The 23,716-nt window shown below is 35.3% G+C and overlaps 1 protein-coding gene across 3 annotated transcripts in view; it reads right to left on the reverse strand.

The window, feature by feature from the left end:
• The window catches only part of LOC121390625 (phospholipid scramblase 1-like), a 58,513-nt gene that overhangs the window by 19,206 nt on the left and 15,591 nt on the right, over positions 1-23,716 (reverse strand). For 2 of the 3 annotated variants that reach the window (XM_041522489.1, XM_041522488.1), the window contains exons 2-7: positions 22,723-22,799; positions 18,071-18,277; positions 12,316-12,447; positions 5,483-5,559; positions 3,975-4,105; positions 1,933-2,053 (exon numbers count right to left, since the gene is read on the reverse strand). In XM_041522489.1, the coding sequence (XP_041378423.1) occupies positions 1,933-2,053; positions 3,975-4,105; positions 5,483-5,559; positions 12,316-12,447; positions 18,071-18,277; positions 22,723-22,774 (720 nt within the window). In that variant the 5' untranslated portion in view covers positions 22,775-22,799. The remainder of the gene's footprint in view (positions 1-1,932; positions 2,054-3,974; positions 4,106-5,482; positions 5,560-12,315; positions 12,448-18,070; positions 18,278-22,722; positions 22,800-23,716) is intronic. The other variant, XM_041522490.1, reaches the window with a different exon arrangement.

The following is a 23,716-nucleotide window of genomic DNA, read 5'->3' on the forward strand; positions in this document are numbered from 1 at the left end:
TCATCCGTACTCTGGTTGCTTCAATGGGCAGGCGGTGCCAGGCAGTTGTCAACACACGCGGAGGCCACACCCGGTATTGACTCCAGATGACCTTGACCTTGGTGGTGTGTCCTATCACTTACTCACAATGGACTAGAGTGAACTGTGAACAATCCTGCAACATTTGGTAATTATTGGACTCACCATTCAATAATTAAATCAATTCTCCAAATGTTACGACAATGTGGTTTTGCGTTTCTTCTTTTGAAGAGTATATATATATATATATATATGTGTATATGTATATGTATATGTATATGTATATGTATATGTATATGTATATGTATATGTATAATGAATGAATGTTTGTTTAACGACACCCCAGCACAAAAATACATATCGGCTATTGGGTGTCACAATGAATGAAATGTATATTTATATGTATGTGTATATGTATGTGTATATGTATGTGTATGTGTATGTGTATGTATGTATGTATATATATCTATATCTATCTATCTATCTATCTATCTATCTATCTATCTATCTATCTATCTATCTATCTATCTATAAAATTTTATCCAACAATGACTGTATACATTGGCAATATATGATGACTAGATAAATCTCTTTATTATATACATTATATACATAGCAATGAAATATATAGATCTACGGAAACCATAAAAGTAATATCCGGCGAAAGTCATATTTACCCTGTATTTACTTTTTTGGGGGGTAAAAGTGCATGATTAAATTATCTCCCTTCGTCTCGTTTCCTCATATTTAAGTTTGATAATTACCAATGCATCTGATCGTATTTGAAAAAAAAGAAGTAATTTAAACAACTGTACCTATAAAAAAAAGCGATACAAAGTGCAATTACGATAAAATATCTCAAATGAATTGAATACAAAGCTAAATAATGATGGCACAACGTAGTGTCATTGAGTGTAAGAATTTTTGTCAGGTATGTTTGCACAGCAGTATTAAATAAATGTTAAGAAAGAGAATTTTTATTCAAATTTCTTTTTAAAAGTCTATGGTCAAGTACATTTTATGGAAAAGTTCCATAGAAAGAAATATATTATGGCGTTACGTGTTTTCGATAGGATAAGTGAAAGATATTACCAAAAAGCGAAAGATATTGTCAAAAATTAGGAAAGATGTATATAATAAATAGACCATTTCATGGTGTTTTTTCCGAATATGATTTTTATGTCAACTCGTGATGTGTGAAAACAATATTTTCATTCATTGCTTTGCAATTCGTGAAAATATGGTTTTCACACATCACTCGTTGACAAAAAAAATCGTATTCGAAAAAACCCATGAAATAGCCTCTATATATTTTCGGTCACTGACCAAAAATATATGTCACGTGACAAAAGCCCGACTCGACTCGAGTATTTCAGAGTAGATTTTCAATAAACATACATAAAGGTAGGGGAGTAATTTATTGTAGTTGTTAACAATTTAGTTCGGACTATAGACTAACAGTGTTTAGACATTCTTCTTCATTAATTTAGATTTTTTCGTCTGCAAACACTGTTTAGGTAATATAATGTTTTAGCATAAATAATATTTTCTTATTTTAATATCTTCATGATTTATCAATATTTTTGTTATATCTGGTTTTGTAGAAAACAACTGAAAATAGGGATATATCGCGTTTTGAAACAAAATATATTAATATAATTATCTTTCTCTGAAAATACGAGTATTAGATTTGTGTACTTGGTAGTTGTATCCACACGTTATAATATTATACTTTTGCATTTACGAAATTTACGAATCACATACTAACACATACATACAAAGAAAGGCTTCAGTCTGAAAGTTTCCTAATTTCCTTGAAATTTTCCCATAAAAACTAAAACTTTCCCCGATACCTAATACCATATGTTATATATTATGTGATTGTTTCTGCCACATCCCTTGTGTGTTTCTTACATTGAATTCCTGATCCCAGGTGCAGCAAGGTCCATCACAAATACAGCATGGGCCCTTAATCTGGAGAACCATATTCATGTAAACATCAAGAATAGCATACTGTGCTTTCCAGCAGCTTTTCCTGAAACAAACAAGCAATCGGAGAGTACTGCTGAAGAAATACAGGTCCCAAACTGGGCTACATTTTTTTTCGTATCTCCCAAATCCAAGGACCATCACCATGAAAGTTAAACTTGATCAGTAACAGTACATCATAAAGCTATATATACACAAGATTGCATCAATATCTTTGGGCATTACAAAACAAAAGTCCGGAAAACAAAGTTTCATATCTTCTAAATTCAAGGGCCATAACACTTTGACAAAGGTGGTTTATTTTGTATTGAAAAATAATATATACTTATTGTTGGTTTACTGGGATGGATATTATGACAGAACATTGCGATGCATCCGCAAAATTCAGGTATGTTTTGTTTCTTCAATTCTAAGACTAATTCTTGACGTGACATGTTAAGTATTACATAACCACCGGCTCGCCAGGGGGCGTATTCACTGAGATGGTACGAAATGGCTGTGCCCATTATATATAATAGCTGTCACATTTAACATTTTTATTAATTAACTATACGATTATCCTTGTTGATATTAAGCAATATTGTGCATTATATTATATCGTTGACTATGCATACCAGGCCAAATGCCTTAATTGTCCCTTCCTTTAACCACCGCACCACCGAGGCCGATAAGTAAAGATGGCAAGACAAGACAAGACAAGGTTCTGAGACGTCAAATTAACCTGTGGGCCGTGACGAATACAGCTACATGTATCTAAACAATAATTCTTAACAACTAAAGATAAACATGTATTTAAGGGATATCTCTTGTGCAAAGCCCAAATAAGCAATAATTTACCCGATCAACCAACTAGTACAATTTAACTACAACTCCCATCTAATTTCCTTTTGCCAATTTACTCTACAGTGGGGATTGGCATAAAATACATATCAAGATATATTAAGAAAATAAACTAAGAAGTTATAAAATTTAGCCAAAATCACATAACGGTATTCATAAACTCAGAAAGATTCCCTTATATGTATAACAATATGTAATACATAAGACTTTATTATATAATACTAAAGTTTTTGTTTTAATATATAATACACAACACTTTGTTTTAATATGGAATTCACAAGTCTTTCTTTTAATATATTATAGTGAAGGTTTTGTTATAATATACAATACCAAATCTTTGTGTTCATATGTAATACATCTATAAGTCTTTCTTTTAATATATAATGCTCATGTTTTTGTTTCAATATGTAATACAGAAGACCTTGTTTTAATATTTGTTGATACTTATTTTAATATGTAACACAAAAGTCATATTTAAATGTGTAATACACAAGTCTTTATTTTCATTTGTAATTCACAAGTCTTTGTTTAATATGTAATACATAAGTCAAATCTAAAAATGTAATACACAACTCTTTGTTTTCATATGTAATACATTTATAAATCTTTCTTTTAATATAATTAACATACTCATGTCTTTATTTTCACGACTTTCTTTTAGTATTGTTTAATACAAAAAACTTAATTTTAATATGTAATACAAAAGTATAATACCCAAGTCTTTATTTTCGTATGTAAGTCACAAGTCTGTTTTACTATGCAATACATAAATCGCTTCGTAATACATGTCTTTGTTTTAATATGAAAAACGCAAGTGATATCTAAATATGTAATACACAAGTCTTTGTTTTAATATGTAATACATGGGGGTTGCATAACAAAAAATTAGTTAAGAGGTGTTATGTTGGTAAAGATATAATCCTATACCTTTCCAATTTTAAATATTGCAATTATATTAAATCAACATTATACTCTATTAAACTGCAGTGACATGTCACATAAAGCTGAGTAGTGTATGGATGTATGGACAAACCTTTTTTTTTATTATTCTTTTTTTAACTTTTATTTATTTTTTTATTTTTTATTTTTTTGTATTATTTTATGTTTTTTTGTATGGACAAACTTACATCTGTCTGACATATCCGATTGGGTTTTCGACAGGCGACTCAACGGTCAGGAAGTAAGCACAGCAATCAACATCGGCACACCAGCAACAACCCGCACAACACTTGAACTCTCTCTGTACTCGGATAACCTCCTAGAATACACAAGATAAACAAAAACAGCACAACACTTGAACTCCCTATGTACTCTGATCACCTCCTAGAAACACAAGATAAATAATAAAAACAGCACAACACTTGAACTCCCTCTGTACATGGATCACCTCCTAGAAGCAAAGAATATAAATAATAAGAATAGCACAACACTTGAACTTCCTCTGTTCTCTGATAACCCCCTAGAAACACAAGATAAATAACAAAAACAGCACAACACTTGAACTCCCTATGTACTCTGATCACCTCCTAGAAACACAAGATAAATAATAAAAACAGCACAACACTTGAACTCCCTCTGTACATGGATCACCTCCTAGAAGCAAAGAATATAAATAATAAAAATAGCACAACACTTGAACTTCCTCTGTACACGGATATCCTCCTAGAAACACACAAGATAAATAATAAAAACAGCACAACACTTGAACTCCCTCTGTACATGGATCACCTCCGAAAAACACAAGATAAATAATAAAAAACAGCACAACACTTGAACTCCCTCTGTACATGGATAACCTCCTACAAACACACAAGATAAATAATAAAAACAGCACAATACTTGAGCTCCCTATGTACTCGGATAACCTCCTAGAATACACAAGATAAATAAAAACAACACAATACTTGAACTTCCTCTGTACACGAATCACCTCCTAGAAACATACAAGATAAATAATAAAAACAGAACACCACTTGAACTCCCTCTGTACATGGATCACCTCCTAGAAACACACAAGATAAATAATAAAAACAGCGCAGCAGTTGAACTCTCTCTCTGTACATGGAACATTGGATGATCATACACATGGGGTTATGTGACATAATGGCTGATGGAAAGAAGAAGTTTGTTTTGTTTAACGACACCTCTAGAGCACATTGATTATTAATCATCGGCTATTGGATGTCAAACATTTGTTAATTCTGACTCTGTAGTCTATAGAGGAAACCCGCAACATTTTCTTAATGCAGCAAGGGATCTTTTATATGCACTTTCCCACAGACAGGAAAGCACATACCACGGCCTTTGTCCAGTTGTGGTGCACTGGTTGGAATGAGAAAAAACCCAATCAGTTGAACGGATCCACTGAGGTGGTTCGATCCTGCGACACAAGCACCTCAAGCGAACACTCATCTGACGGAGCTAAATCCCGCCCCCTAATGGCTGATGGATTTTCTGTAGACAGCAGAAGGATTTTTTAACTAAAACCCCCCAGTTAAATGTGACAATTGGTAATAATGAGAACAAGCATTCTGAGAGTACTGCTAATCAGTCAAAACATGCTACAATAATATGACACTAACAATGATCATCAAAATGTCTACGGGCCCTAACTAATTTAGCTGAGTACACACACCTGTCCCATGTTGTCAGTAATATGCATAATAAATCCACAATCGGAGCCACAGCACTGTCTAGTGCACTCACCAGATTCTGAAATAACCAAAGCGGAAGGAAATGTTTTATTTAACGATGTACTCAACACATTTTATTTACGTTTATATGGCGTCAGCCATATGGTTAAGGACCACAAAGATATTGAAGGAAGAAGGAAATGTTTTATTTAACGACGCACTCAACACATTTTATTTACGGTTATATTGGGTCAGACATATATACAAAGATATTGAGGAAGTAAACCCACAGTCGCCATTTCATGCGCTACTCTTTGCGATTAGTAGCAAGGGATCTTTTATACGCACAATCCCACAGACAGGGTAGTACATACCATGGTCTTTGATATGCCAGTCGTAGTGCTCTTGCTGGAACGAGAAATAGACCAATGTGCCCACCAACTAAGCAAAGGAAGGAAGAAAATGTTTTATTTAACGACGCACTCAACACATTTTATTTACGGTTATATGGCGTTAGACATATGGTTAAGGACCACAAAGATATTGAGAGAGTAAACCCGCTGTCGCCATTTCATGGGCTACTCTTTTCGATTAGCAGCAAGGGATCTTTTATATGCACCATCCCACAGACAGGATAGTAAATACCACAGCCTTTGTTACACCAGTTGTGGAGCAGTGGCTGGAACGAGAAATAGCCCACTGGACCCACCGACTAAGCAAAGAGAGACAGTAAACAGTTTAAAACCAGCACACTACTTGTAACTTGTGATATTCAAATTAGAACTGCATGCTTGTCATTGTTGGTGAATTTACTGATGAACTATATAGTCAGAGATTTTACACACAATGTTTGACTATTAAAGAGACTGGCCTGAGTTTTCTGCCTCTGGTATACATGTTTACGACTAACAGATCCCTTTTGATGACTAAAAGCAAATGTTAAAGATATTTTCCTATTTATAATATTAAAGCTATTTTCCTGTTTAAAATATTAAAGCTATTTTTTGTTTAGAATGTAAGTATCTGTATAAATAAGGGGTTTGTTGTCATTTCTAATGTTTGTAGTAGCCCAAACCCGATTTTACAAGTTAGTCGTTTCTGTATGTATGGAAAAATATAATATATTAGGAAGAAATTAAACAAAGATTGCTGCAAACATTAGAACTAGTAAATTCTAAACAAAGAAAATATCTTTAAAATGTAGTTTTAGTTGCTAAACTGATTCTGTCAATCAGAAACATGTTACATGTATAGCTACAAACTCAGGACAGTCCTTTATACACTGATAATTTCACAAGAACCTTACAAACAATTCTAATAGTTACAAAAACTTATTTAGTTAAAAATACACATAAATCAGGTTCTAATGTCCTTTCCATGACATGTTTTATGCAATGACGTCCCATTTGACTTATGACATCCGTTCCATGACCTGTTTTATGCAATGACGTCCCATTTGACTTAATGACATCCTTTCCATGACCTGCTTTATGCAATGACGTCCCATTTGACTTATGACATCCGTTCCATGACATGTTTTATGCAATGACGTCCCATTTGACTTATTGACATCCATTCCATGACCTGCTTCATGCAATGACGTCCCATTTGACTTATGACATCCGTTCCATGACCTGCTTTATGCAATGACGTCCCATTTGACTTATGACATCCGTTCCATGACATGCTTTATGCAATGACGTCCCATTTGACTTATGACATCCTTTCCATGACCTGCTTTATGCAATGACGTCCCATTTGACTTATGACATCCGTTCCATGACCTGCTTTATGCAATGACGTCCCATTTGACTTATGACATCCTTTCCATGACCTGTTTTATGCAATGACGTCCCATTTGACTTATTGACATCCTTTCCATGACATGTTTTATGCAATGACGTCCCATTTGACTTAATGACATCCGTTCCATGACATGTTTTATGCAATGACGTCCCATTTGACTTATGACATCCTTTCCATGACCTGCTTTATGCAATGACGTCCCATTTGACTTATGACATCCGTTCCATGACATGTTTTATGCAATGACGTCCCATTTGACTTAATGACATCCTTTCCATGACCTGCTTTATGCAATGACGTCCCATTTGACTTATTGACATCCGTTCCATGACATGTTTTATGCAATGACGTCCCATTTGACTTAATGACATCCTTTCCATGACCAATGTCCCATTTTTATGACATCCTTTCCATGACGTCCCCTGACATCCTTTCCATGACCTGTTTTATGCAATGACGTCCCATTTGACGTAATGACATCTTTTCCATGACCTGTTTTATGCAATGACGTCCCATTTGACTTAATGACATCATTTTATAAGGTTTATTGAAGGATAACATTCACGATTTGTTTTTGGTGATGTCGTCCAATGAGAATAAAGTAAACTGTATAACTGTGGAATTAGTAATACTTTAAATTAGCCCAGTGGCCGTAAAATCTTTTCCCCATGGCTCTACCCTACAATGAGGTCAGATAGAAGCCATTGATAATTAATTTTATTACATACCTATGCAATCTTACTATAGTGATAAAGACATTTCCAAGCCGTGTGATAAATGTATTTTGTATCTCACATATGTGCGATCTGGGCACGTGCTTATAAACTTAAAATCTAGACTTTAATAAAGCCCAGACTTTAACGTAATGCTATTTGAATGACATTGCCAAGACGTTAAAGTCTGGACTTTATTAAACCTTTTTTTAATCTTTACTGGTGTTAGCGCCTTTTTTGCTGACTTCATATATGATTTACAAATTCAGCCACATCATATTTGAAACATTACACAAGAATGCCGCAGAGTACGATTCTTAATGTTACGTAAATCCATGAAAGGTGTAAATTAATCATAGATTTAAGAAAGTGTTGTTATGACGTTCAATTAAAAACCGTTGTAATGTGATCCATATATTGAGGGATCTCTCCCAACTTAAGTTCATATTATTAACTTTACTATTAATCATATGCATTATTCGTACTAGATTCTGGGTGAAAAATATTAATTACATTATTTTATTAACAACAACCTGGTGGAAAACCCTCCTAATTTCCTCCTATATGTATAAGATTACTTAAAATGTCTTTAAATTTGCATTTTAACAACACTTAAAGCATTTTGTGCCTGAAGTTTCAAGTCATTTGATCTTAAATAATTTGAGGTTGCTGAAGAAAAGTTGCCAGCTCATATCAAGATAGTTCCATTACACTACAACGTTATGACATGTTGGCTCCAAGACTGTGTCAAATGAAACGGACAAAACATAGCTCTAACAGTTATTTTTATGTCATATTCTATGGAACCCACAATTATTTAAACAAAATGCCATAAAATGATCTGTTAATAGTGTTTTTAATACATTGGTCATTTCTATGTTTATGCTAATTTTATGTAAATTTCATTACTTAAAACATTGCAGAGTAATCATATCAATCATGTCATATAGAAAACATAGGAATAGCCACTAATATTGTGAATGTATTCCAGTTAGAAGACAAGATATTGCATTTCCTATTTTAGTTAGGTTCATGGTGGCCATTTTGAATTTCATTAAAGATCAATGTTTATCAAAAATGTAATTCACTATTGTTTGGTATCTACGTATATCCATAGATCCAGGTTAAAAGAGTATCTCAATCCAACGAAACAGAGATTTATATATTTATAAATAACAATGTCACCTAGACAGCAAGAAAGTATTGAAATAGAATAATGTTTTGTAGAATTTCGATAAATTACAGTGGTAACATATTTTTAATTTTTGGTTATTATAAGATTGTTGCCAGCCATATATTTGATTGATTTAGTGCTTTAATATACTAAGTACATTTTTAATATATTTGAACTAAAACACTTCATATAAAGGTGAACTACATATATCAGGTAATTCTTAGACATATAAAACACATAGGAATACCGGTAACTATTAATATTATTAAATATGTATTCTGTTAGAAGCCTAGACATTAACTAAATTCATGTAACTCATGTCATATAATGCAACACAAAAATTAATACTCAGAAATGTCATGCACCCAAAACAACCTTTTTACACAGCACCCATTTTTAAATCACTGGGCATAACAGCAAATAAATCACTGGCTGTTAAACATGTAAAACATATAGTCTGTAAAGAAAGAAAGAAAGAAATGTTTTATTTAACGACGCACTCAACACATTTTATTTGCGCTTATATGGCTTCAGACATATGGCTAAGGACCACACAGATTTTGAGAGGAAACCCGCTGTCGCCACTACATGGGCTACTCTTTCCGATTAGCAGCAAGGGATCTTTTATTTGCGCTTCCCACAGTTATGGATCACTGGTCGGTGCAAGTGGTTTACACCTACTCATTAAGCCTTGCGGAGCACTCACTCAGGGTTTGGAGTCGGTATCTGGATTAAAAATCCCATGCCTCGACTGGGATCCGAACCCAGTACCTACCAGCCTGTAGACCGATGGCCTAACCACGACGCCACCGAGGTCGGTGTCTGTAAATAATTCAGACATTAATAATTTTACTCACTACAGGTATCCAAATTTGAGTTATAATGTAACTTCTATTAGTGATGTTCCAGTCATAATCTGAAACTGCTCGGTTGAGCTCAATTGTAAAAATTCATATATATTAATCACGGTAAAATGTTTAGTGTTATTCTAATTCACTCTGCATCTAATGAAAATTTTTATTGGCTAATCAAATCCGTTTTCAGCAGTATAACGAGCATCATGCATGTAGCAGTGGCGGATCCAGAAAATCCATTTGGGGTGGGGGGTGGGGGGGGGGGGGGGCAAAATTAATCTATAATAAAATTATAACTGTCGCAAAAGAAAATGGGGTGTGTGTGTCAATAGAGGAAACCCGCGACATTTTCTTAATGCAGCAAGGGATCTTTTATATGCACTTTCCCACAGACAGGAAAGCACATACCATGGCCTTTGTCCAGTTGTGTATCTATCGGAAATTTGGGGGATTCCCCAAGAGCCTATTTACATATTCTTGCTGTTTAGTTGGATGTACTTACTTTTAAAATACCAACATTGGATCTTCTTCTGAAACAAAATGCGTGCTCCTTTAAATTTTGTTTATAAACGTTTGTGTGACGTCACCTGTGTGACACTGACAGGAAGCAAGGAAATGGTTTATTTAATGACGCACTCAACACAATTTATTTATGGTTATATGGCGTCGGACATATGGTAATTGACCACAGGGAGGGAGAAAATCCGCTGTCACCACTTCATGGGCTACTCTTTTTGATTAGCAGCAAGGGATATTTTATATGCACCATACCATAGACAGAATAGCACATACCTCGGCCTTTGATGTACCAGTCGTGGTGCACTGACTGGAGCGAAAAACTGACAGGAATGCGGAAGTAAGTAACGGCAACTATACGAATTATGAATCTTCGTTATCGAGCACCAGTTGTCGTGATGTGTATTAGGAATAAGTGAAATCGGTAATAATGGCTGGTATTGTTCTTTGGCCTAATAAGACAATAAAATACACAGACGATATTAGGAGCATATTGCACGTAAAAACATACTTTTTAATCTGCTTCAGCTATAATTATTTTATAAGGCGGATGACTTCAAACACGATTATCATCATAGTAGTGATTATAGTAATGATTATTTAAATGATTTTTAAAAAGAAAATGCATTTATTGAATTAGAATGGGGATAACTACATATATGTTGTATTTGACCATTTGCGGACGTCTATGCTGCTTAAACAGTCGCAAATATCTGTTTTACGGTCGCCGGCAAAACTCAATTTATATAATCAGCATGCACGTCCGCAGGGGCGGGATTTAGCTCAGTCAGCTGGGCGCTCGCTTAAGGTGCTTGCGTCGCAGGATCGAACCTCCTCAGTGGATCCGTTCAACTGATTGGGTTTTTTCTCATTCCAACCAGTGCACCACAACTGGACAAAGGCCGTGGTATGTGCTTTCCTGTCTGTGGGAAAGTGCATATAAAAGATCCCTTGCTGCATTAAGAAAATGTCGCGGGTTTCCTCTATTGACTACGAGTCAAAATTACCAAATGTTTGACATCCAATATGTATAAATATATATATATATATCCAACACTCTCCGTTCCTCCCTCTCCGTCTCTCTCTCTTTTTCTATTAAAGCTTATAAAAATGATAGCATCGTGTTATTAAAATGTCTGTATTAAAAATTCCACATAATTAAATGTATCGCCTACCATGAATGATTTTAGTGCACTGTGATAATCATCCATAGGTGCAACTATAAACCAAGTTTCATTGACCTAGGACTTATAGCTTGTATTGTGAGAAACTGATCTAAACGTGAAAAAAGTTCAATGTTAAACTTTAACATATAAATTGACGCCATCGCTGCTGCTGTTGGAAAAGTAATACCTTTTAATTTGTAAAGGTGAGATAAAAACAAATCGGAAAAAATAATTAAAGGGACAGACCCTATTTTCAACCTGTGAAAATTAACATTAAGTTTAATTAATCTACAAACCTGTAACAGATTTGGATAAAGTTACAACTGAGTGTAACAAGAGTCTGTGACTTTGAAATGGTGAAATACTCTTTAAAAATAGACAAAAACTCCGACTCCACAACTGTTACTTCTCAGACGCACGTGCATTTTTAAAAATATGAGAAATGCATTTTGTGATATTAAAAACACCAGGTTGACCAAAAACACTTTAAATGTACGGAAATGGATAAACTAAACAATAAAATCTAAGTAAAGTATGATTTCAGTTATCAAAAACGGCTCTAATAGTCCAAAATAGGGTATGTCCCTTTAAGATAAATGCACCTACTTTCGAGAACTTCCTTCTGTTGTTTTATGAGTAGCTGGTCTAGCTGTGTGAGATACTCCAAGCCCGGCGGACAACCAGGAATCGCCTGAGGACGATTCATCCACTGAACGGGTTGTCCAAGAATTGGCTGCACTGGTGTGCAAAAGAAAGCAATGTCTGATTAAGAAACATTCTGAGTACTGCTAAAGGGCAGGGTCATGCAGTAACGGACGGACATTATTTTAACTACTTTTACACATAAACTTGTTCATACTGAATTACGTTTTTGTCATAATAACTTACTTTTGGATTGGTTTTGTAGGTGATGTGTTCCTTTGCACTGTTGCATAACAATATTTAATGCAACTCTATTTTAAAAGTCATAAATGTTGTTTTGTTTTTTTTCGGTAACGGAGGGACACTAAATGCACATGATATAAATTACTTCCCGGTTTTGTTTGTTTGTTGTTGTATCTGCTGTGCTAGGCATCCAATATTGGAAACTGACCTCGGTGGCGTCGTGGTTAGGCCATCGGTCTACAGGCTTGTAGGTGCTGGGTTCGGATCCCAGTCAAGGCATGGGATTTTTAATCCAGATACCGAATCCAAACCCTGAGTGAGTGATCCGCAAGGCTCAATGGGTAGGTGTAAACCACTTGCACCGACCAGTGATCCGTAACTGGTTCAACAAAGGCCATGGTTTGTACTATCCTGCCTGTGGGAAGTGCAAATAAAAGATCCCTTGCTGCTAATCGGAAAGAGTAGCCCATGTAGTGGTGACAGCGGGTTTCCTCTCAAACTGTGTGGTCCTTAACCATATGTCTGACGCCATATAACCGTAAATAAAATGTGTTGAGTGCGTCGTTAAATAAAACATTTCTTTCTTTCCAATATTGCAACTAATGATATTAACAGGCAATAATTGAGCTTATAAAAATGAAAATGTATATAATTATCTATCACGTTGCTGTTTAAAAGTTCACAGTTATTACAACTGCCCCCATTTCACTTGGGCTGTTAATTATTTAATTATCACTAATGTGTGAAGTAAATTAATTCATTAGGGGCCAACTCTTAAAGGCATACTGTCACGGATTTAAGGACCTTATTTCTCTAAAAATGAATATTAAATAAAAATTACATTAATTGTTGGAAACCAAATCTAGCTATTGCATCACCTTAACTGAACCATGATGGAGTGAAATCCATATCAACCCTCTCGGCAATTTTAGTTTTTGAATTATGGACCATTGTCATAATTCAATTATTTTTTACAAAATCTCATTAATAAATGGAGTATGGTGGTTATGAAGATGGTTGAATAAAGTACATTTAGGGACAAATCAAATTATTTTTGTTCAGGTAATACTTTGTTAGACCATTAAATAGGTCAGTGGTCTGTGACAATATGCCTTTAAGTCTTCCTTTTGACAAGACAGGTACAAAGTGATCAGGTGACAACTCCCACGCTCCTATAGAAATTCTATTGTCCCAATTAGTAGAGATCTGTAATCCCTTTGTACAGAACTTGAACAGAACAAGGGGCGGGATGTAGCCCAGTGGTAAAGCGCTCGGTCGATGCGCGGTCGGTCTGGGATCGATCCCCGTCGGTGGGCCCATTAAGCTATATCTCGTTCCACGCACCACGACTGGTATATCTACCGTGTCTGTGGGGTGGTGCATATGAAAGAACCCTTGCTGCTAATCGAAAAGAGTAGTCCATGAAGTGGCGACAGCGGGTTTCCTCTCTCAATATCCGTGTGGTCATTAACCATATGTCTGACGCCATATAACCGCGTAAATAAAATGTGTTGAGTGCATCGTTAAATAAAACATTTCTTTTTTTCTTTGAACAGAACAGAACAGAACAGAACAGAAGTTTATTACGCTCAGACCGTTACTAGTCTGGTCCCATTTTCAAGAAAAGCGCTTATTTATCGATGTACAAGCATTTTTTTTAGGATTATATCAAACATATTTTTCTAACCTAATTTGGGGATGCTGAATCCAAAAACAATATGTTGGCCATTGGAAAAATTTGGTTTAGGAGTCGAAATAACAAAAACAAAATACTAGTATACGAAATTAGGATTGTGTTGAAAATACATACTACTTCTACCTCGAACATTTTGCTACAAGTCTCTTAACCAAACTAAATGCACAAATTCGAGATATACAAACCTGTGAAGAGGATGCCAATGTCTTGTACTAAACAGAAAGTAATGTTAAATTAACTAATTTCCTCTTTAAAACCCATTTCTACGTCTCTGCATTGAATGTAAAATGGGTCGGTGTATGGTGGTTTCACTGAGGACGATGCAGTGTAGAGTAGTAACACTGAGATAAATGTTGAACAATAAAGACCAACAACGAGGAATCGGATACCAGAATAGTAGTTCATGCAATCCACTGTTCAAAACTATCTGACTAGATAGTGTTGTACATATTAGTGTAACACTGATATCCTGTTGGGTTTTGCTTTTTTACATGTCAAATATCCATGAAACAATTGGACAAATTTTAGAAAACCATTCCTATAAATATAATATTGGAAATACACCTCTTAGTACCAGCTGCAGAATGTTGAGTTTGGTTGCGTATCATGCTCTGAGATGCAATACATGCACTATTATTTCATATGTTATAGTATTTCAAAGGAAGTTAAACGAGTGATTACTAATAACAAATATGAATGCTTTTGACAATTAATTTGTAAAGTGTATGACCTGACAGTAGACAGCATAGACAAAGTACTAAATGTTCTACCTGGGAAACTGAAAGGTCCAAACCGTGTTGGTCGCAGATGAGCCTGTTTGCTTCATGTTATTACCATACACTTACATGTACCACTCTAGACCTTCCATCACTTTCAGTAGCGGATGGACTCTTACGGATGATCATGAATAGTCTGAGAATGCCATCTTATTTGGCTTCCAGTTTGTGTTAAAGTAGTAGGAAGACTCCTAGCATCATATTTGATGAAATAAATTAAATATACAGTAATGTATTTTCAAAGAGACTTCGTTTTTGACGATACCTATCCCCCATTGCAAGTACTTATGATATGGCGGCCATCTTGAATTGTGCCACACATATGTTGGACACATTTGTGTGGTATGCTGTGATACATTCCTGCATTTATGGCAGCAAATAATGCCCTTCATGAGACCTGGATGTCGATTTTATAAATTTTATGACAAATGGCCACCATTTTGTTTCCCGCCATTTTGTTTTTCAACATTTTGACCATAAAACTAAATTTTCAGATGTTCAACCTACTTTTTTATAAATGAAATGTATTCACATATATGATAATGCCAAAACAAATCCTATAAAGATCATTGGGATACCAGTTACATACTTTTTTTAAAACCATAAAATGTAATTTCTTAGATGTCCAACATATTTTTTTTAACCATAAAACGTAATTTCTCAGATGTCCAACATATATATTTTTTTTGGATTCAGCACCCCCAATTTGGTTTAAAATCTATGTTGGACCGAATCCTAAAAACAATGCCCATGCATGTCATATTTTTGGGAAATGGGACCTGACTATACTTTATCTAAAGACTTGCAGTGTTTGTGAATTGCAGAAGTTGATGTTACATAAATGATTTTAGTTCATTTAATCAAAATACATACACAAATGATGTTTTTCAAGGTGCTTTTATCACACAAACTGACTTAATGTACAATGGTACTACTGATGTCCCTTCGTTACCGGTAATGGAGGGACAGGTTTTTAATTGGTTACAATGACTAAATTTATACAATTAAAATTAAAAAAAATATATAACATCCTTCAAAGCTATTAATTGATCATATGATTAAAAAAAATCCAAAACATTTGGTTTGACATAACTTTTTAAAAGAAAAATCATGTTTTTTGGTAACGGAGGGACACATAACGGAGGGACATCAACAGGTATATTTTAACTAATTACTACTAATTACTTATAATATTTAACAGTAAAAACATTTAGCTAAATATGTAAAGTAAAGTATATTTTACAAGTTAAAGTTGTTTAATATGCCTTCTACATAATATTTTACTGTCTAATACTGTCTAAAAAGGTATAAATGTTTGACAAAAAGTTATTCTTGTTGAAGTCTAAAATATGATTCGCTAAAATGGGCATAATTTATGAATGGTTGGGTGTATCTAAGAACTGTAAATAGTTTTGGAAACTAGACATAAATAGCTTTCTGATCATACCACATAAGTTACCGAATTCAAAAATAATTTATTTTCTCGAATGTGGAATTTTGCTAAAGCAAACACCCCCCCCCCCCCCCCCCCCCCCCCCCCCCCACCGGGCCCAATTTTTTTTAATATTAAGGGTCATAACTCTATTAAAAATCGGGTAAATCGCCATGAAACTTGATACATATCAGTACACAATAAAGCTATACCCAAACATTCACATCAGTATCTCAAGGCATTACAAAAAAAAACCCTCCAACCCCCCCCCCCCCCCCCCCCCCCCCCGAAAACAAATGTTCGTATCTTCTAAGTTCAAGGTCCATAACTCTATAAAAATGGGTAAATCGCCATGAAAGTCAAACTTGATAAAGCTACACACAAAATTTCCGATCAATATCTTGAGGCATTGCAAAAACAAAAGCAAAAACAGTTCAGAAAACATATTTCAAGGGCTATAACTCCCATAGATATTAATAAATATGTTATGGGTATGATTCAATTCTAATTATGTGAAATGTTTGCAATGGGATGGATGAACAGTTTGTTTTGGACTAACTACTGATGATACTGTATCCATTGGAGAAGGTGCTGTCTGATTAATGAAGTTACTGTTCTTTATTAGAAAGGGAATTTTGTTTAGCATGGGTATTCTGGTGACACATTTATATTGGAAGAGAAACAGTTTATGTATGTCATATTAACAATACAGTGACCTAGTAATTGTATGGCGCTCACTTGATGCGTGGTCAGTTTGGGATCGATCCCTGTCGGTGGACCCATTGGGCAATTTCTCATTCCAGCCAGTGCACTATGACCGGTATATCCAAGGCTGTGGCATGTGCTATTCTGTCTGTGGGATGGTGCATATAAAAGATCCCTTGCTACTAATGGAAAATATGTAGGGTGTCTCTGCTCTATGACTCCATCAAAATGACCATATCCAATAGCCGATGATTAATAAATCAATGTGCTCTAGGGGTGTCGTTAAATAAAACAAACTTTCTTTTTTTAGTAATTGTATGTGACACACCACCATCCCAAATTGTTCCTACATGTGAGGTTTGATGGTCCTGTATGCATCTGTATGTATATGGTCTGGACAAGAAAACGTTAACAGACGGAGGGACGGATGGATGGACGGACGGACGGACGGACAGACAACACCATACCATAATACGACCCATCATAGATGGGCATATAAAAATGGGTAAATCACAATAAAAGTCAAACTTGATCTGTAACAGTACATGACAAAGCTACACAACAAAATTGCAGCTCAGTATCTCCAGGTATTGTGAAAAGCACATACTTCATGCTTCCTAGTGGTTTAAACTTTATTATTATCATTTGTGTAAACGATTGATTATTTGGATATGGGATGGGTATGGGATATCTTTGGCATACTTCCATCAGAAAACTGTTCAAGCATGTCTGTCGTGGGCACAACATCTAACTTCACCTGAGAGTTCTGTCCAAAAGTGATCATTTGTAATTGGTCTCCAAAAGTCTGTCGAATTACAAGAAAAAGAATAATTTCTGACAGTTAACATATTTCAAAACTTGACTAACTTTGAGGTTGACCCTGGGTATACTGCTGGTTCTGATGCTGATATCCTGGAGGAGACCCGTATTGGCCTGGTGGTGCTCCATATTGGCCTGGCGGTGCTCCATATTGGCCTGGTAGTGCTCCGTATTGGCCTGTTGGAGCTCCATATTGGCCTGGTGGAGCTCCATATTGGCCTGGTAGAGCGCCATAACCAGCTTGTGGGTTAGTACCTGTTAAATAGTAAATACAGTATTGTTAGAATATTTAAAGGTGCAGAAACTAATTATATAAAGAGTTAGGGTATGGCAATTTCATTCTTTCTTTTAAACCTAGAAGAGTGACAACATTGACGGGTTCACTTCCATCTACTTGTTCCTTATCTACATATTGTTGTCAATAATAAATAAAATCTATTAAAATAATATTAAAGGTACTGTCCTGAGTTTGCAGCCATTGTAAGATGTTTTCGATCAACAGACCCTTTTTGGTGACCAAACTTTCTTGTTCAGGAAGGAAGGAAATAATTTATTTGATGACGACACTCGACACATTTTATTTTACGGTTATATGGCGTCAGACATATGGTTAAGTACCACACATATATTGAGAGAGAAAACCCGCTGCAACCATGGTTTACCTTTTCTGATTAGCAGCAAGGGATCTTTTATATGCAACATCCTACAGACAAGATAGTACATGTATGTACCATAGCCTTTGTTACACCAGTTGCGGAGCACTGGCTATGACGATAATAGCCCAATGAGCCCACAGACGGAGATTGATCCTAGATCGACCAGGCATCAAGCGTTTTATCTCTGGGCTATTTCCCGCACCCAATTACTGGTCAAATTCTGGTTATGTTGGAAAATAACCCCACTGATGGGATGCTTTGCATGAAATGCCATCTTCCCAACCGTACTGTGACAGTGTCTCCCTCGCACCCGAACTTAAATAAACAGGAATATCAAGCACTTTAAGTGTGCAAATCAACCAGAATAATTTTAGAAACCTTCTGTCAGTATAGGTCCTGGTAGAGACATTTACAGGTAATGTAAAGCAATGTTTATATATATATATATATATATATATATATATATATATATATATATATATATATCAGGGGTGGGGAAAAACCCTTTTTTCCCGGTTTGGGACCGATTCTCGATCTCTGAGACCGAAATTATTTTTTAAAAACGTGCATTTGTCGGTCCCACTTTTGTCATTCTTGTCGGTCCGAAACACCTGTCCATTTCTATTATAGAAACACATTCCTATCCGCCTGCCCAGACATTGGTATCTTGTGCATTATTTAAAATAATAATAAATAAATAAATAGTTGTCAAACTGACTGGTGTTTCAGATGTCTGTTATTTTAAAGTCTGCCATAATATGTTAAGTCGGACCTACAATCAATCTACTGCCACCAGGCTAGACATTTGTCAAAGCCGCTGTGCTGGTCACGAGATAAAACAGGCGTTAACAATAACATCATTCTTGGTGAGAAAGCTACCAAGGTATTACACTCCAATTAAAACAAAGGACCCAGAGTTTGCAACTGGTTACAATCAACACCTGTCAACGCCTGTGTACGGAGCTCTGTCGGGTCGAGTGTTCTAGTCCGTGGCAAGAGGTTTTTGTGAAATACAAAGTAACAAACTGCTTGAAATAGCATAAAATATACTGAAGTAATCTATAAATGTGTTTCTTGTTGACTGTTCAATGTAGTGTATCAAATAATTATAAAGGACTTTAAAAAAACAACAAAAAAAAACGTTTACACTTTTTTTTTTTAAAGTGGGAGTGAGCTGGAATAGCTAAACCGGCTATTTTTAGAGCCAGGAGAGGTCAAATGTCATCCAATCGGCGACAACGTTATTAATTGCTTTGTCTAAACGCGTGCCAGCTCAAGTTGTCAAACGCTTCAACGGTGTTATTGTTTATTAATTTTCAGGACAGTACTAATACTGGTACTTTTTATACATATATGGGAGTTAAAATGCATAACTTTTATTCCTTTTTTATTTTATTTATTCCATTATCATCATTATGTAAAACATATATAATTTGTTTTTTTCACTGATGTGATCAAACATTTTGTTTTTCTTTCATGTTTTGATGTTTATCGTTTTGCGTTCATGATTCAAGATAAAAATATGCAAATGCTACTATTATTTTCTTTTTAAAACACTGTTAGGCAAATATCACCTTTTAAATGATTTTATAATTTTTATTTCTTTCTTCTTCTCCCCCGCCCCCCCCCCCCCCCCCCCCCCCCCCCCGGTAGTGATGACGTGGGACCGATTGACAATTTTATTTCTCCCCACCCCTGATATATATATATATATATATATATATATATATATATATATATAGAGAGAGAGAGAGAGAGAGAGAGAGAGAGAGAGAGAGAGAGAGAGAGAGAGAGAGAGAGAGAGAGAGAGAGAGAGAGAGAGTGTTTTTTGGTATTGTCAATATCATATATTAGGAATAAAAAAATTATTATGCTCGCCAGAAGCTCGCATAATATATCATTTGTATTCCTGATATATGATATTGACGATACTGAAACATATGAGGGTAATAGTCTCTTTATCATATAATCTCAAGCATAATACGTGTTTTTATAAACTGTACACGCAACTTTAATTCCAGTTCACCATTACTAGATATTCAAATGACATAAGAATATATGGCATGGTGTGTTTTTGAATGGAAATGACGTCAAACTCGAATGACGTCAGTTTGGATGTCCTTACATCAAAATAAACTAGTGCATAACGTTTTTTGTTTTCTGAACATTGGACAGCTTTCAGCGTAAAATTGCTATTGAAATGTTTTTATTTGATGACTATGAATGCATACGTCAAATATATGATATTGACGATACCGAAAAACACTGGTAATAACCCCCCCCCCCCACACACACACACACACACACATTGTTGTGGCCGCGTCCCAAGGATATCAACAATGTCCAGAGAACAGAAATAACAAAGCCGAAGTGTTCCAGTTTCCACAATTATAAATTTATTGAAACGTTATGTGTAAATGAAAATAAATTTAATATTCACAGGTAAGCTTCTAACAGATAGATCTCCTCCTTTCAGCTCGTTATATTAAACCATCGAGGACTGCATCTCTAATACATGTAAACTTGATAAGTTAGTCCCATATGAAATGTTCTGGCAGTACCTTTAAGGCTGGCAGGTAAAATTAACAACTGCTGTTGTTCTGTCCAGTCTCCATGATCAGTAGTTCACCAAGATAAACGTCCCCGGCACGATATTTATTATTGTGATGTTTATTGCTGTGCCGTAACAATAAATGTCAAAATGTTAAAAAAAGGACCGTAGATGTTTACCTTGGTGAACTACATGATCAGCACAGTTTCGGAAATGTGACAGATATTCTTCCCAGTCTCCTAGTCCATCATAACAGTCAAACCATATATAATCATCAGGTTGACAGATCTTGATCAGTTTTTGTGAGTTGTCTCCCTTGAATTATTATTCCGCAGGTAAAATTCCGACACTGGTCGATTTATCATATTTCGTCTATCCGGAGACAAGTGATTTTCCAAGTAAACATTTGGTGAAGAATGGCCCATTACATTCCTCCTACAATATGTCCTGCCTCCTACTTGCATTTTAGGTACTGAATACCTCACTGTATTTTCCTCACTGGAAGACATCTTTGTGAATATGATTTTTCAGTGTGACATCATACTCTATTCCTTCCATCTGAAATAACAGGATCCTCCTTCTCTGGGCTCTTTTCATTAAACAAGATACTAGTATCCCCTTGCCAAACTCATCTCGAGACACTGGTCAACTTAAGAGTAACTTCAGGATTCGGTGAACAGACAACTTCATTATCCATGACTCAAGAATATAGTTCCTAAAAGCACTAATATTACAGTAATCGGTTTTACAGTTATTATCTTACTTAATTAATAAAATGATTTGCCATAATATACAAACAATATTAGGATACGTTTAACTAAGAAAATAGCTAATCGATCGTACAGTTTTGGAGGAAAATAAACTTTACTGAAGGGCAAGGTTAATTCCGGCAGCCATGTTAAAACAGTTGATCAAAGGGAAATTTATGAGCCCATGGGATGTTTTCAGTGCGCAAGTACACACACTTTTGCAATTAAGGAAATATTTACATCAATAATATTGATGTGAACGTTGTGTCATAGCTTTTATATGCACAGGCATCTGGGAATTAAATAAAGTCGAAGACCGCAAGGCCAAAACACGGACTTCAAACATTAAATTAACACATTTAGCCAATCTAATTAAAATTAGCTCCACTGGTTAATTACTATATAATATATATATATAATGAAACCTCAGCACACTCATCTGATGACAATTTGACAGAAGAGAGAGAGAGAGAGAGAGAGAGAGAGAGAGAGAGAGAGAGAGAGAGAGAGAGAGAGAGAGAGGCGCGATGGGGAGAGAAACATGCTTCCGCCACACGGGCTATTCTTACTGAAATTGCAGCAAGGGATTTTTATATGCATTGGAAAGAAAGAAAAAAACACCACCAAAGTCCATTGAGGGCAATCATCCCATCGCGCCTCAGGCGAGTACTCTACCACCTAGCTATATCCTGCCCACATTTACAGGGATGGCTCAGAGTCCATCCTGGGAAATAATGTACACACCATATCCTGGTGTGCCCTGGCCCTGTGGTTGACTGGTAACAGGCTGAGACATTTTCTAGTCTTAGTAGTGGAATGATCTGAAAGATCAAAATAAACATGGCGAACAGAAAATTTCACCAAAACATGTACGAAACATCAAAAATGGCAGAAAACCAGTTATTTTCCAACAAAATATTAATCAATACATGAAATTATTTCGCAAAATTATATTAAAATTTGCCAGTTGTCTGTACAATTTTCAATTTGGGGAGTCATACGGCATTCTATGATTATACTAACTATAATAGAGCTATAGTCCAGAAATTATAACACCGAGGCGAGGTGGAGAATAGCTGTTTGGATGCCTTATCGATAAAGCTTATTGAACCACCTCATCAGAAACAGTGGGTTTTTCCCACCCCAACTATCCTAATCATGTTCGTTGTACAAAATAATGAAATTCAAGACAAATTGATTCCTACACATGTTTTGCTGCATGTTCATCTAATCATCTAACACTGAAAAGGTATCTATTATTGTGTGCATCAAATTATTTGAATAGTACATATTGTAATTAAAAAATCAAATTGTCTGCACCAGTGTATGTCATAATTATATTTCTATAGCATTGCTCCTGAAATTGTTAATAACTCCATTTCTGAACGGGAAAAGAAGTCAGACTACTCTAATGAACCAAACAACATAAATTAGAAGAAAACATTATGGTTTATTGATTCTTTTTTGCAACATATGTCTCTACATTTACATGTACCAATTACTTTATAAATTAATACTGCTTGGTTTTCACTCGCCTTAGCAGTTTGATGAGTGCGATTTTTCACTCTAAATGGTTTTTCAAAAGCCAAGGACTGATTCGACTGTCTATTTTGTTATTTGTATAAAAATCAAATCTAGTAGTATTTCGATAACTGCATTAATTACCTCAAAACTCAAAGATAGACCCCACAAATGTGAGTATAGGTGGCAAGGATTCTGAGATATTGGTACTAATAGC

This window comes from Gigantopelta aegis, chromosome 15 (assembly GCF_016097555.1).
Source record: "Gigantopelta aegis isolate Gae_Host chromosome 15, Gae_host_genome, whole genome shotgun sequence".
NCBI classification, from domain to species: domain Eukaryota; kingdom Metazoa; phylum Mollusca; class Gastropoda; order Neomphalida; family Peltospiridae; genus Gigantopelta; species Gigantopelta aegis.